The 16744-nt window shown below is 39.1% G+C and overlaps 2 protein-coding genes across 4 annotated transcripts in view; both read right to left on the bottom strand.

The window, feature by feature from the left end:
* The window catches only part of LOC308280252 (NACHT, LRR and PYD domains-containing protein 3-like), a gene marked incomplete at both ends in the record, with an annotated part of 34028 nt that extends 25223 nt beyond the window's left edge, over window positions 1–8805 (bottom strand). Inside the window, 3 exons of the mRNA XM_080720513.1 lie at window positions 3285–3563; window positions 7872–8171; window positions 8634–8805. Coding sequence (XP_080576639.1) covers window positions 3285–3563; window positions 7872–8171; window positions 8634–8805 — 751 coding nt within the window. The remainder of the gene's footprint in view (window positions 1–3284; window positions 3564–7871; window positions 8172–8633) is intronic.
* Window positions 1–16744, bottom strand: part of LOC308309304 (C-type lectin domain family 10 member A-like) — a 281075-nt gene that overhangs the window by 252761 nt on the left and 11570 nt on the right. The window lies entirely within an intron of this gene.

Here is a 16744-nt window from a genome sequence, read left to right as displayed (position 1 = left end):
TACGATGTTATACTGTTAAACAACTATATTATGTAGTCCTAGTCCCCTTGTGGACAACAACTCACTGCTGTGTGGGTGAACTCTGGGTGAACTCAACTGTCTTTGGGATGATTAACCCTCGTTAGGGAGATGCTGCTAGATGTGTGTGTGACTGGATAATAATATTCCGTTTATAATGGTTGTTAAAAATAAAACAATAACTATAATCAAATTGAAATGAGTTTGCTAGGCCTTCATAAAAAAATAAAAATAAATAAAAAAAAATGTTTTTTGTTTTTCTTATTTTTTTTCTTAGCGACTTTTCGACTAGTACCTACAAGATCGACTAGTGGTTATACTGGTCGACTAGTCGACTAGTTGGTGAAAGCCCTAACACACACACACACACACACACACACACACACACACACACACACACACACACACACACACACACACACACACACACACACACACACACACACACACACACACCCCATGTAGCTGCTGAGTAGTAATTTGTACACATGTTGTAGGTTATGTGTATAACATTTTGTTTTAATATAAAATCAGGAGAGAAACTTACCACGATATTTCACAGCCAGCATCAAAACCACTGCAAGGATGACAGCAACAACAATGCCTCCAACAATCCCTCCCACAGGTGTCGGTTTCACAGGTTCAGGTTCTTAGGAGACAAAATAAAAAATTACATTTAATTTATAAATGAATACACATTCTGCATTTTGTTGACAATGTTAATTGTCTAAATATTGGGGGAAATAACTCATAACTTTAAACACCCTCAGGCAAGTACAATATAATCTAGTAGAGTAGAACTTGCTTTGTCGTCCTGTATTTCTTGGCAGGTCTAACTACTCTGCCAGCTTTTCAGAGTGAGTGAACATGGATAAAAAGCAAGTAACGTTACGTTAGCCACAAGAACACAAGATCATTTTAGAAAGAATGATGATGTTGATGACAAACTTAAGTGTGAGTTCGGATTGCATTCACCCCCTCTCCCTCTTTACTTCTCTCTCTCTCTCTCTCTCTCTCTCTCTCTCTCTCTCTCTCTCTCTCTCTCTCTCTCTCTCTTATTAGGCCACAACATTTTACACAGATTACAACACAATGTAGGCTATGATGAAATTGTGAAGTTTAATCATGTCTTACTGCTGCAGCCACAACGGGGAGGCATCAAATACATAGAGATGATAATGAATTCATCTTATATATTCAGTGTTGCTGTCAGGCAAAGAAAGAGTGTCGCCCAAAATTAGTGAAAATAGCAGATCTAAAAGCTCACGTGCCACAATGAATTTCTTATTTATTTTTATTGTATTTATAATAATAAAAAAGCTATGGTTTTGGACATACCAGGTTTCCACCCAACACCGACTAGGCCTATATCCACATTAATTACCTACACACACACACACACACACACACACACACACACACACACACACACACACACACACACACACACACACACACACACACACACACACACACACACACACACACACACACACACACGCATTAATTAAAGTTTCTTCTTTTATTGAGAGAGCACAGGAAACAATCAGAATTACCAACACATGTTTATCAAAGTGTCTTCTAGATGATTGTTTCCCAACCTTTCTTTCTGCCAGGGCACACAAAGCCAAAATATATAGCCACCTAGATGTACGGTGTGTGATATATGGTGTGTGTGTGGCTATTTTGAAATTTAATGTTTGCCTCTTTCTTATATTATTTTACAATTTGTTCAATGTTTTACCAGTTTTGGATAGTGTTTTTGATTACTTTCGATGAAGTAATGGTCTTTTTTATTTTCTTTCTTTTAAAAAGGTAAGTCCTTAAAATTGTGACTTCAGCCTTAATGGTTACATTTGCCAGCCCCGCCAGAAACCCCTAAACAAAGGTTCTGCCAAACAAATACACTATTTATTTATAAACATGTTTTAAAAAAGCAATGCACCAAATGATAAACAACGCGCTCGGGTCGATCAGAGCAAGCCAGCAGGCCGTGCATATAGTACGTGTTTTGGTCGGCCACTTACTTAGATGCTGCTGTAGGCTGTTTTTCTCCGTTCATTTGCATGGAGCGAGATGGGGTAATCCGCGAGAAAAAACAGCGCTCGAAAGTACATTACGTCCTCGTCGCACGCACATCGATCTAATTCCATGTATTCCACTCATTCCGAAGCCTTGATTTTGATTGAGGTCTGATCGGAAAAAGACGAGGGGATGCGCTGGCCAGCCGGCTCCATGCACAATACAAGGGAACGTAATGTCCGCTCGTGGATCCCAGTTTCTCCCCAGCCGATGACGTCATCACGTTTCTGACGCGATCACGTCTCAGGAGCTCTCTTAAAGAGACAGAGCACGACCGGCGACTGTATTTAAAAAAAAATTATGATTAATTTCATAAATTACGGGAAAGTACGGGAATGTACGACCGGCGCATTGGGTGGTCCGGACAAGTATGGGCAAGTACGGCCCGGCTTAATTTGATTACAATGAATTTACCCCCATTGGTTCCGGATGGGGACCCAAAAACATTTGGGTCCCCATCCGGAATCAATGGGGGTACATTTACTATGATACATTTTTTTCTCTAAGGAATGCGACAAAAGACGAAAACTATTATTGAACTCAAGTCTCCATGGTGAGAGTAATCAATAGAAAAAAAGTAAATTTGGGGGTGAACTACTCCTTTAAAGTTTAAGCTCTTCTTTTCTCTTTAAAATGGGTTTCAATCCGACAGGTGACAGGGTACTGTTTTGGATAATCCAAACAGAGCATTTTTCGCTGTTTGTTTCTGTTTCTTGATGAACAAGCTCATCTCTCTGTCAACGTGAGTTGCAGAATGATGTTACACAGAAATTGGTGACCGAATCACTGATAGTTTCATGGGTGATGTAACGCAGAAATTGGTGACCAGGGCTTTTGGTGTGAGACGCGGGTTGATTTTATTATTATTATTATATTTTATTTTTTCAACCGTCACCATTACCCGTTAGTGTTTACCGGTAACCAATTACTTAACGGTTAAATGGTAACGGTTAACTGTTGGCTATCCTCCCTAGTGACTTCAAGGTCAAATTTCAAAGGGAACACGAGAGCATCTCAAAGGGCAAACCAAAGGTCCGTGGCACAGTGGTTAGTAAACACTGTTCTAAAGTTTGCTTCACTCAGACACATTTTTGTGTTAGGATCCAAAATAATAGTTAAAATATCAGTGCTGACCCTATAACACAGTGGATCCATTTCTACACATTATGGAGTAAACTACATACCTTTATAAAACGGGTTGTTAAAGGCACCACTCTGCTCCACACTGACTGGGGTCTTCATTTCACAAAAGAACTCTTTGACCTTCTTCCCTTCCTCATCGTTGGTGATGTTCAGCTTTGTAGAGTTGGGTCCAGAGTCAGACACCATCCATTCCCCTGCATCTTTCCTCCAGCGATAGGTGACCGGACCTGGAACTCTGCTCTTCCCTACACATTCCAGTGTGCAGCTGGTAGAGCTAGATGTACAAGTACCAAAGACAGCCACTTTGGGTTTTAGGTTCTCTGTAGGGGAAAAAAATAATAATGAACACATCTCAGAATTACTGGTGATTATGAGCAGCTCAAGGCTAGGCAGAGATGGGAAAAGTACTCACGTTCTGTACTTAAGTAAAAGTAAAAGTACTTGTGAAAAAAACGACTTTGGTAAAAGTAAAAGTATTTTACCGTATATTTCTAGAATTTTAAGGATATTAAAATTTAAAGATCCCCACCAAACATACGTCTTAAAACTGGCCCAGAATTGGTTTCCTACTATGATGTGAAATCTAAATGCAGCAGTGTTTTTTTAGACTGAGTACCAGTTATAGATAATATTTGACTCTCCAAGAACAATCATTATTATTATAAAAAATATATGTATATCCCACGATTTTGTAACCCATTTTTTAAAGTGCCAATTGACCACCAAGTAGGCCTACACCATTATGACTGATGTTAAAATACAGATAAGGTTTCCTAATAAGAATGTCGTTTTCATTGTTCAATTATAATTATAATACATCTCACATCCACAGACAGACAGATTTCTGACTGTTATACTTTAAGATGTTTTGCATGTCTGTCAGAGGACCCCAATGTAAACAAGCCATACAGACTGTATGGATGATAATCATACAGGAGTGCGTTTGCTATGCGAACTGCTAATCAAGTATTCAATCAATCAATTCAAACAAATGCATGCATGCACGCGCATGAGGGCACGCACGCGCGCGCTCTCACACACACACACACACACACACACACACACGCTAAAGGCTTTTGCGAGGCAAAGATGACCGAAGCTACAGTTGTGCAGAGTCTGCAGAACGTTTCACTTTTTCCATACAGAACTTTATCCAGCATGAGATAAAAAGCAATTGCACTGACTCACCTAAGCTTCGGAGGTTAAAAAAGAACGCATTTCCAACGCGTGTGCATTACATACACCCTCCAGAAAAACGCGATTATGCGATCGCAGAATTTCCCGCAATAATCAATAAATGCCGCTGATTATGCGGGGGCTCGCATGATTTCACAATCCCCGCATATTCACCGCATATTTCGCATATTTCCGCGGAAAATATGCGAAATATGCGGGCATCGCTTGATTTCACAATCCCCGCACTTTTTCGCATAAAAGTATAGTCATGCTTCACCGTTCAATCACGTTCAGACACAAAACAGAAGCAAAACAATGATGCGCTGAGAAACACGTGGCTCCTCTCTCTCTGTGTGTGTGTGTGTGTGTGTGTGTGTGTGTGTGTGTGTGCGCCGTGCGATTGCGTGCACGCTGCACCGTGAGAACTGCAGGCAGACAGAGAGAGAGATGCAGGCATATGTAAGCTATACGGTATGAGCGTTGGCCCTCGCCAACGTGACGCTAGAATAACACACTCTTCCTCGGTCCTCAAACTTCAAGAAACGACAAATTAAAGTTTATCCTACTTGTTTTGAGGTCTCCATTGTACTCCGTTTGAAACGTTATCGTTGCCGTTCAAAGCAAACGAGCACCTCTCCGAAAAAAAGTAGCACGCAGTATTCCATGGATGGATAGGAACAGCAATTGAATGCATAACATTTTAATCCCTTAAATCCCTTTAGAGAGAGCAAAACCACATAAATAAACCAGAGTTTTGCTTTAGCAGTGAGCTGTATCCTTAGCAATCGCATAGGCCATAGGGTAATTATTTTTGCCTTGATGTAGCCCATTAAGGTAATTCAATTGCAGATATTTGTCAGAGGTTTGCTTTTTTGCCTTGAAAATAATGAAAGGCAGTCAAAAAAGTCTGTTTTGCATTTCTCAATTCACTCAAGGACCCTTAAATTCGTGTTTTGACTTCTTTGATGACTACTTAGTGATGTTGTGAGCTTGTAGATTGTCTATTTCCAAATAGCCAGTGTACTGTATATTAAAGTGGTTTAATTAATAGTTATCAATTTTTATTATAATATGTATATATACTGTACATAGGCTATAAATATGTTTTTAAGTTCCCGCATATTTCGCATAATTTCGCATTTAATCGCAACTTTCACAAGTTCCCGCATATTTCGCATAGTTTCGCATTGTCATCGCATAAATTCACACAAAAACCCCGCATAATTCACTGCATAATCAAGGATTTTTGCCCGCAAAATCAAGGATTTTAGCCCGCATAATCAAGGATTTTTGCCCGCGTTTTTCTGGAGGGTCTAATTACAGGAGCAGCATATGGCCAAAGTCTTGTGTTTATAATCCATAGTTAGTTATAATCCACGTGAATTAATTGTTGATGTTTGAAAGCTGTGACGAGATGAATGGTTTACAGCATGATGGTAGAATTAAACCACCTTTCTTCCTCTTCCTATGAAAATCGTGGATTTCAAAATAAGAGCATAGGGTATTAGGCTATTATGTTATGTAGGCTATATGATTAGTTTTATTTGGTAGTCTAGTTGCAGGAAGTAAATAGACCGGTGCTTTCCTACTTGACGCAATGACTCTCACTCTGGCCAGGCAGCAGCAGAGCATCACCGCAGCCTCTTGATGATCAAGCACTGTAATCATTTTGTTTGATCTGCCACGCATCGGCGCAACATTAACACAAAACCAAAGTAGCGAGCCTGTTTTGAAAATGTAGCGGAGTAAAAGTACAGATACTTGTGTTAAAATGTAACGGATAAAAGTAAAAAGTACCCAGAAAAATAATTACTCAGTAAAGTACAAAGTACTGAAAAATGTACTTCGTTACAGTAACGAAGTATTTGTACTTCGTTACTTCCCATCTCTGAGGCTAGGCTTTCTTTTCAATGAGGTCTTTTTTTGTAGATTAATGTCTTTTTTTTGTAGATTAATGTGGACAAGTTACATAGAGAAAAGATCATGTATATTTACTACAGCAGAGTATGATAATGACTTAGCCTGCTTTCAGACTCAGTCCGCTCAGAGAGTGGGTGGGACTATGGGCTGGAGCCAGGCAAATAATGACTTGTCATGTCGGCATGCCGGTGAAAATATCTGATCTACTATCTACAGTATGATCTTATACAATGTGACATGTTGTGAGCTTGTAAAGCGGCTTTTTCTACGTACCTGATTATGTGTGCTGTGTTTATGCAGCATAATGTCAATGCAATTACCTAACCATTATACCGTATTTATACTTCCTGACAAGGACAAGCAAGCAGAAATGTTATTAAAAAAAAGAAAAAGAAACTCATACATTTCACCCTCCTGCAAGGCTGCAATCAAATGAGGTATATTGAGTTATATTTGTTTTTACCATGACCATGATACAGTAGACACCTAAATTGCAACATCATTATTGTAAAATTAATCTTTTAATGAAAATGTTCTTTATTTAAATGTATAGTAGTTAGTTAATTTTAATTAATTAAAACAGACCAAAATCTAGATAATCTCCAGGTTTGCTTCAGAATATGCATGACACTTATTATACGTCCAACTAGTCCAACTAGTACTAGTGGTTCTCAAATGTTTTATTTGCAAGGACCCCCTTAACTCAGAGTGTACAAATGGAACCAAATGGACCCGTAGGTTACAGACCAGTTATGGTCATTAAGGGCTTTCTCTCTTTATGTGTTTCTGGTAATATTATTGTCCACTCATGTTGTATGTCCATGGCAAAAAATAAATATTGACCAAAATGTCCACCACAAGCCAACATGGCATTGACCCCTGACGGTGAATATGTTTCAATCTGCTTACATGTATCATTCTGATGATGTGTTAAACACATTGTGAAAACTACAATGAATCAGGATACCTGTTCTTCTTATACAAATCTTTTCAGAGAAAGGTTTTACTTTAGGAGGTTTATGGCTTTAATGACTATTGACAGCTATGCAGAGTGAATACAGGAAGAACGGTCGGCACCAACACCTACTCAGCCCCAACACCTACTCGGCCCCAGTCAAATCCGGAGGAAAGGAAATTCATCTACAGTATTTGAAAAATAGCTGATCTACAAGCTCAAAATCCATTTTATGGAATATTATATGGCAGGGCAACGCTGCCCTACAAAGCCAAAGTGCAGCCAGTAACTGTGACTTTGAATGATAAAGTGTTTCAACTTGACACAAAAAAAGGTTTTACTATTTAAGGTCAAATAGTTGAACTGACACAGCACTGATAATGTTCTGCATCACAGTAAGAAGTAAGAGGGATTAACTCACAACCATTCAAATAAAATATTTGTGCATTTTAAAACATAAAAAAAAAAAAAAATATATATATATATATATATATATATATATATATATATATATATATATATATATATATATATATATATATATATTCATCCTTCACAGGACACAATTCATACTTACTGATCACGTTAACCTTGTAAGTCTTGCTCTGCAGTCGACCGTTTACCAACACAGAATACACTCCACTGTCTTCTCTGGTCATGTCGTTGACGACCAATCTTCCAGTGTCTTTATTCAACTCTGTACGGTTTCTATATGTAAGGTAGTAATCCACATCAGGACCGAGGACCTCATCCCATTCTGCTGCCTTATTGGGGCCATGTTTCCACAGGATGCCAGTGATGGGTTCAGTAACAGAGCTGGTTTCTGGAAGCAATTTGAGGACTCCTCCCAGTTGTATGTACTTCACATCTTGTTGGTCTGTGTAGAGAAAATAATTTCAGTCAAGTTAAACAGTAAAAGCAGTCAGTATATGAAATTCAGAAGAATGAGGGCTTTAGCAACACAAAACATGTCACTACAGCAGCAGACTAAAACTAAACTAACAGTGAAAGTAACTGTAAAAGCAACCATATTACTAAAGAAAAGACAGTTTTATTGTAGCACAAACTAATGCAGGGTTGAGATCATTACAGCTGATTTATGCTTCATGTCTGCTATGGATCCAACATGAAATGCCAGAGATGCAAACAAGCCGTTGCATGAAGAAATTCATTGATTCTCTTAGTGTTGTGTCTGGTACATGACCCAATTAAAACTAGAACGATAAATAGATAACAATACAATTCATTGACCATGAGAAGCAGCTTCAAGCCGTGAAGTGCATGCATTCAAGAGACGGACAGCCTCACAATAGGTAGGTAGGGCCTACTATTCCTGAACTATTCCTGTGTTTGGTGCGTGTGGTGCAAATGGAGGAGACAGTTGGAAGGTCATGGCCAGTGATCTTCGATGCAATGCGCACTGCCTTTTCCAGCTGCCTCCTCTCTGAGGCGGTTGAATTGCCGTACCACACGAGGACACTCTCCACAATAGCTCTGTAGAAGTGAACCATCGTCTCCCCACCAGTCATACCAAACTTCTTTAGCTGACGCAGAAAGTGAAGCCTCTGGTGGGCTTTGCACAGGATGCTACTAGTGTTAACCTCCCATTTCAGGGAGTGGCAGATAGTGTTGCCAAGGAATTTAAAACTGTATCGAGCCTTTCAACAGGCTCTTGACAGTTTACGGCACATTCCCCTAAATATTGCTGAAATTACGCCTCTGGTGAGTGGGATCCAAAATTATTCCGTGGGACATTCATCCTGCCCCATGGCAATACTACATTGAAATGTGTTGTTGGGGGAGGGGGGGGGGCGGGGGGATCATGGCACCTCATCTTTAAGGGGCAGCGGTGCGCTTTTTCAGTTTGAACTCTAAAGGAAAACTTTCTGAAAAGCAGCAGTTGCTAAAGTAACGTTGCTATTGAAAGGTAATTTGAATCATAACACTGGCCTACCAGCTGTTATTTTACACATTGATGCGTGTGTAACAATAAAGCCCAAAGGACCATTCAAGCCACAAATGGTGCATTTTGTTATCATTTCCCATTTTGTTATCATTTCCTACACCATTATTCACCGCTGAGAAGCGGTCGACACTGTCATGAAAATCAACCAATCGAAACACAGCATTGACACACCACACTGTCAAACTCCAACTTCTGAGTAGGGTCGTTTGTGCGTGCAATGAGCACACCGGGGGATGCAGCGCACCAAGTGCTCTGAATGAACAAACGACAAAATGGCAGACCAGTGCGCTGAGTGCGCATTTTCGACGCACCCCAAGTATGGCCCAGGGCCGTCTTACGACGTGAACACACCCCTGGAGCAGAGCAACTGGCAGGGCATTAGAGAGAACTCTATGCTCTAGACCAGGGCTACCCTGTCTGTAATAAAGTTAATATCAAAGTTATCGTTAGAGAGAACTCTTAACGCTCTGGACCAGGGCTAGTCTGGGAAGTTAGGTTATCGTTGCCGTCGGGCAGAAACCTCCTAACTCCATATTTCAACATTTTACGTTTATTTCATCAATGATGCCGTATACATACTACAGTGTCACAAGTTGTATTATATACCATTATATACTACATGACATATAATATTATACTGTGACAGATGTGTTAAAGGTTACTTTACCAACCTGGGACAGAAGCGCTGTAACAGTTGATCCATAACATGTAGAGATAAATCACCATCCATGACTTTAGAGTCCACAGAGTGACTTGGAAGTAAGAATAGGAGACAGAGCGACCCGCCATCCTCCCTGAAGAGTTACAATTAAACAATGTTGTTTACTGGAATAATACTGAATTTTCGATTTCATCCACCGAGCGTCACAGCGAGCAAATTCAATGTGTAAAAATACAGTTCAGAGGATTGACTGAGTTCATGTCTTTCAGTTGACAGAGTAACACAATCCCTTCCCACTCATCACATTTTGTCCAAGTGTGATCATATCCGAATGAAATCTCTGGAATCTGCTCTGCAGCGTTCATAAAAGCGGTTGAATAAAACCGGTTGGATCAGAATATACACGCTACCTGTCAGTGCATTCTGCACTGCACAAAGTGCACACGTACTGACAACAACTACTAGACAAATACATCTCTCTCCTTAAGTGGCCTCTGGCTCCCAGTAAAACACACAATAGAATTAAACATGTTCCTTCTCACTTACAGTACAAAGCTCTTAATGGTCAGGTGCAACCATTTCAAAGAGTTAATTGTGTAATTTGTGAAAGCCTGCTAGAACAACCAGTGCGCTCACAGTATATCTACTACATATATCTACTACTGGAATAGAATACTTGGTCTTAATTCTTCTTAATTCTAATGTAAGGATTTTTGAGTGGGACATCTCGATTAAGGGTGCATGGGCTATGGACATGTATGATATTCTGTTGAGAGCTGGGTATGAAGACCATTATTATAATAAAGAAAATATACAGAGTATGATAATACAATTAATTATTTTTCAAAACGTAAAGGACAAATGGGCATTAGATATATGGTGTAAACCAAAGCTCCGCACATATTGTGAGATAAAACATGTACTGTATAACCTTTCAAAAAAGAAACAATCCTTATGTTCTCAAATTAGGGCTGGTATACTTGGTCTTCATATCGAGACGGGTAGATACATAGGCACAGCTGAGGAGGATAGGTTATGTGGTTTGTGTGAGCTTAATGAAATTGAAAATGAAATGCATTTTGTTTTCTATTGCCCATTCTACAACTCTATTAGACAGAGACTTTTTAATAAGGTTGATCCAAATTATGAATTTGTGTGGTGTGATGATAGCCTGACACTCAGCCTGAATTGACATTTCGTTTCACTCCATTATTCAAAACAAAAATGTTAAGGGGTGTGGCTAGCGATTCAGGGTCTGGAACTAGGCTAGTGTGATGACTCAGAGAAGCTGAGACGACTGTTTCAATATGATATTTTTTCTTTTGCTTCATTTCTGGAGAAAGCTTGGTCAATGAGAAGGAGGGCCATATACATGTAAAATAGCACTGTTTTATTTAAGATAATTTTGTTTCTGATGTATTGTTCTCATGTTTATGAATTTGTTAATATATAAGGGCGTAGTGTAAACGCCGGAAGGACTACTGTTGTAAATTCACTTTGATGTCTAATGTGTCATATAATCCCATATGGGATGGGCCAAATTATGGCATGACACGGAAATAAAAATGTAATTCATTCATTAATTCACTACAGTAGATTATATTAGAGTAGAGGCAGAGCATGTGAATTTGAGATCCGATACTACTTGTCCAAAGTTCATGTTCACCCAAAAAAGATATTAAACATGGAGATTGTCTGCTTATTGTACCATGGTGATGGAGAGAGTTTAGTTGGGGCTGCAGGTAACAAAAACTAGCCCTGCCTGGCTAAAAAAATTAAAGTGCTTAGAAGTAACATTGTTCTTAAATACAGTACTTAAAGGAGTAATAATTTAATTCAATAATTTAAAAAAGGGCCATGCATCCGTGTCCCCATCCGGAATCAATAGGGGTAAATTTACTATAATCACATTTTTGTCTTAGGAATGTGACAAATACAACATAAATATTGTTGAACTCAAGTCTCCATGGAATGAGTAATCAATAGAAACAAAGTCATTTTGGGGGTGAACTACTCCTTTAATGTACTTACTTTACACAACTGCCCTGCCTGTCTCTCCAAGGGAAATTGGTACGGTTTTGTACCAACTCATGATACTTGTGTTGGGGTTGTTTAGTGTTGTGTTTCAGGATCTCATTAACCAAAAACCATACATTCACACGGCGTAGTCCGTAGTGTCATCAGTACATAATAGCTGGGGCGGAGTCAATCATGGGGGATAGACATAACATGTTCACATTAAGCTAGCCTTACAACTAACAACTTTGAAAAGATAGATTTCTCAGTCGTAATAACATCGAGACGAGTCGCGGCGTGCTCCCGTGATTCAGTCGTTACTCAATCGTTAAATGTTAAGTAGTGGCCAGACTCGATTTTTACCCCGACTTGAGACCCCGACTGTGTTACGATAATATCAAACTGGTTTGATATTTTAACAAATCGGGGCTGAGTCTGCATGAGTACAATGATGTAACAACCGAAACAGAACGCTAGCGAGCCAAAAGCCAATCATTCCCTAGACGCTGAGCTGCCAGCCTGTTCGCCACTAGTAGCTGTTGGTGCGGCTACGCCAGCCCTTTATTTCACCGCGTATCATAATAGTACATTATTCCAAACATTCAAAGTTGATAATAAGTTGATAGGATCAATCTGCGCCAGCTATGGAGAAGAGAGGAGAGCACGGGAGAAGAGAGGGCTGAGGGCGGAGCTTGGTGTGTGTGCATGCAGTGATGGAAAAAGTACTCACATGTTTTACTCAAGTAAAAGTATCAATACTGCAATACTGCGATGCGACGCGTTATGAGCTTGTAGATTGGCTATTTTCATTTAGCCCAATAGGGCTAAAGTGGTTAATGTTTTACAATATTATAATTTATATCTGCAATGTAACTAGTAACTAAAGCTTTCAAAGTAGTGTAGTAAAAGTACAATATTTTCCTCTGATGTAGTGGAGTAGAAGTAAAAGTACTGAAAACTGGAAATACTCAAGTAAAGTACAAATGGGCTACCTCAATTGTACTTAAGTAAATGTGTGTGTGTGTGTGTGTGTGTGTGTGTGTGTGTGTGTGTGTGTGTGTGTGTGTGTGTGTGTGTGTGTGTGTGTGTGTGTGTGTGTGTGTGTGTGTGTTTCAGAGGAATAGGAACACATGGCTATAATAGGCCTATTTCAGCAAATAAAAGGGAATCTTGAATCAGTCTTTACAAAAGAAAACTGAAATATTTAGAAAATCCTAATTAAGTCTTTGGAAAGTCTTTTTCAAATCTTATAGTGTGAGAGGGTAGTCTTTTAGAAATCTTTCCAAATCTTTCCAAAATCTTTTCAAAGTTGTTAGATGTAAGAGGGCCTTAGTTAGAATGGGGATTTCCACGTTTTTAAAAGTAGGCCTATAGCGATTTTTTAAATTAATTGCAATGTCTCACATTGATTCCTTGGTTGCCAATCGACACAAAACAATGCATTAGAAAATTAAACAGCATCGGGATTAATTACTGTCTTTATATTATTAAGGACTGGTCGGATCATCCAAAACCAGGATTATCTGATAAATACATCTGGTAAGAGACACTATTACATTTTCAACATGATCAATTAAACAAAAAACGAAAAGCATTAATTCATCAATGATGTTTATAGAACACATTCATTGAATTCCAGTAGGCTACAGCCATTAACAGCTTGTTATAATGCAAGGATTTACACACTGACATGACAAAACACAAGCCAACCCCTAGCCTATCCTATAGCTTCAATCCTGCATAAAGTATACTTTTAAAACATGGCAATGAATATGGAACTAAAGTAGTGTTGTAGTGTGTAAATCCTGCACAATGTTAAAGGGATATTTTACTTTAAAAAAAACTTTGTTTGTAATTTTATTGTCTAATCAGGCTTTTGGGAACACCCTGGACAGTTTTTGAATGTCTTCATTCAGTATTTAGATATTTGATATTAATTTCCCCCCTTCCAGGACCTTCTTATACAAACCCATTATAACTCCAAACTCCATTTTAACCATGATAGATTCAATGAAAATTGCTGTCCTTTTTTCTGGTGACTCCTAACACCCTCAGAATACATGAGCAGGCTGTGTTTTTTCAATAACCTTTCTCATTTAATCTTTTATTGTATTTAATCATTTTCATTTCCCCAAAAAAATAATAGAAATCAATGAAAAATGTTATTGAAAAAAGACGGCCTGCTCATGTACTGTATTTGGAGGGTGTCAGAAGTCACCAGAAAAAAAGGACAGATGTTTTAATTGAATCTATGATGGTTAAAATGGAGTTTGACGTTATAATGGCTTTGTATAGGAAGGTCCTGAAAATCTAATATCTAAATACTGAATGAAGACATTCAAATACTGTCCTGGGTGTACCCCAAAGCCTGATTAGACGATACAATTACAAAAAGTTTTTTTGAAAGTGAAATATCCCTTTAAATAACACAGCATTTCGCCAAACGATAATGGCGTTGATCCTGACATAACTAAAAACTTGTTTTAGTCCAGATGGGTTAAGAAGATGTTTTATGGAGGCAGGCTAGTTGTAGTTGTCTCAGAGTAGCCAGCTGATGTAGCCTTCATGCATATACTGCTAGGCTAGCCATTCATGGTCGTCTCATATATCTAAATAATATAGGTAAACTTTCCAAAGGCGAGTAAACGATTGCGTTCCAGATGTCCTTCAGATGGATTTTTCTTGGCTGTCAATGTTTTGATCGTCAAAAAAAGAAAAAAAGAAAAACGTGATTTAAAAGATATGTACGATGTACGCTGTACTAAAAATGTTGGTTTTCCCCCACGGCTAAAACCGGATGTGACACACGTGTGTGTGCGGGTGTGAGTCTGTGTGTGTGCGTGCGCGTGTCTGTTGCTCACCCGCCCATGGAAGGTATGTGTGTGCGTACAAAGCAGTGTCTGAGTCTTTTGCACAACTGTTGACTGTGACATTACCATATATATTTGTCAGAGTTAACTCATTTAATCGTGATTAAACCACTGTTATGTTAATCACGATTAATTATTTTAATCGCAATTAATCGCATATTTATTTATTTTTGCCATTTGGCCTGCCCTTAGTTTAGGACAGTGGTTCTCAACAATTATTTTGGGAAGTCCCCAGGTGATTAGCTTAATGTGCAACATTGTTCTCTCACTCAACAGTAAACAAACCAACACTCAACGGTATAAGTGTATACCTACAGTATAAGTCTATTCAGTGTGTCAAAAGTAATCAAACTATACTTTATAAATGGTCATACACAATATCCTCTGCTCAATACAAATTTGTTTCATTTTGAAGAATCCTGTATGAGGTCCATCCCTGTTGATATAACTATATAGTTTAGTGAACTGTTATATTAAAACATAAAGGTGGACACTAAAGTACAGTACTCATATTAATTACATTTTGCAGATCCTTATACCCAGCTGCTGCAGCCTCTTTTATGCAGTGCCATTATTATTTATTTTGGGGTTTTTAATCTGATGAACTGCCATACGGTTGGTATGAACTACACATCTTCCTCATCAGAACGAATGAAATATCCCTTTAAGGTGAACGAGTGTCCTACTGTATGTTGATGAGAAAGGCTTAGGACATTGTTGTGATTCCAGGTGCAGGTGTGTTGTAAGGTGTGCCTGACAGTCAAACAGTCAAAACAGATAATGGAATGCCCAATGCACAGTCTGTCATTAAACATACTGGCTGAGTGAGGACAGTGTTACTTGAGGACAGGAGGGATCCAGTTCTACCAGTTCTAGTCTTCTGGCAAGGTATCTATAATAGTTGTGGTTTCCATGAAAAAACTCTTTGAACATTGTTGTGATTCCATAAGTAGGTGTGAAGTAAGGTATGCATACTAATGGAACGATGGAGGAATAAACCTGACAGACAAAACAGATACTGAACATGATGAGTGATTAGATAATTAAAGAGCATGGCAGGATTTGAAGGAATGCAGTACGTGTCACACCTAGCCTAGGTAGATGTGTCCTGATGCATCACGATAGTTTCATGCTACAAGGAAGATTATTAAAATATAAATTCAATCCCATACGAGTCACTATTGCCCTTTTCAAATTGTGTGAGGTAAATGGCGCATTTATATAGTGCCTTTATCCAGGGGTGTCGCACCAAATTCTGGGCCCTGGGTACTTTAACTATTGAGATATAGCAGATATACAAGCTCACAGCGCGGCACTCGAGCTCGTAGATCTGCTATTTTTTAAAAATCGTGAAAACATTTGTGCAAGTCTTTGAATATTTCAAATCCTTCTAAGGTTTTTTGAAAAACCTATGTTTCTGTGTCAGTGGGGCACAAACCTTTTCATGTGAAGGACCCCCAAAATGATATGTATTTGGCCATCGACCCCATCTCAAAATATTTAGTTTCAGGGACCCCCCCCCAGATTTGCACACATTTTCATGACTTTTCAAAAATAGCAGATCTACAAGCTCGCAGAGCGGCACTCTGTGCCGTGTTGTGAGCTTGTATATCTGCTATTCTTTAATAGCTAAAGTATAAAATGATTAAGGCCTCTCCACCTTGGGCCCTAGTAACTCAGTCCCACTCCCCCCCCTTGTGACGCCCCTGCCTTTATCCAAGGCGCTTTACAGAGATTGTGCAATACATTCACCCATTCACACACACACACAGTCATTCATAAACCGACGACAAAGGAAACCATGCATGACCACCTGCTCATCGGGAGCAAATGGGATTCAGCGTCCAGCTCAAGGACACTTGGACACTGGAGGAGTCCGGGATCGAACTGGGAACATTCTGGTTGCCAAGCAGTCACTCTACCCTGGCCTAACCCAC

This window comes from Nannobrachium achirus (genome assembly GCF_963921795.1).
Source record: "Nannobrachium achirus genome assembly, chromosome: 24".
Lineage (NCBI taxonomy): Eukaryota > Metazoa > Chordata > Actinopteri > Myctophiformes > Myctophidae > Nannobrachium > Nannobrachium achirus.
The sequence above is the reverse complement of the archived record's forward strand: the minus strand, read 5'-3'. Positions and strand labels throughout refer to the sequence as shown.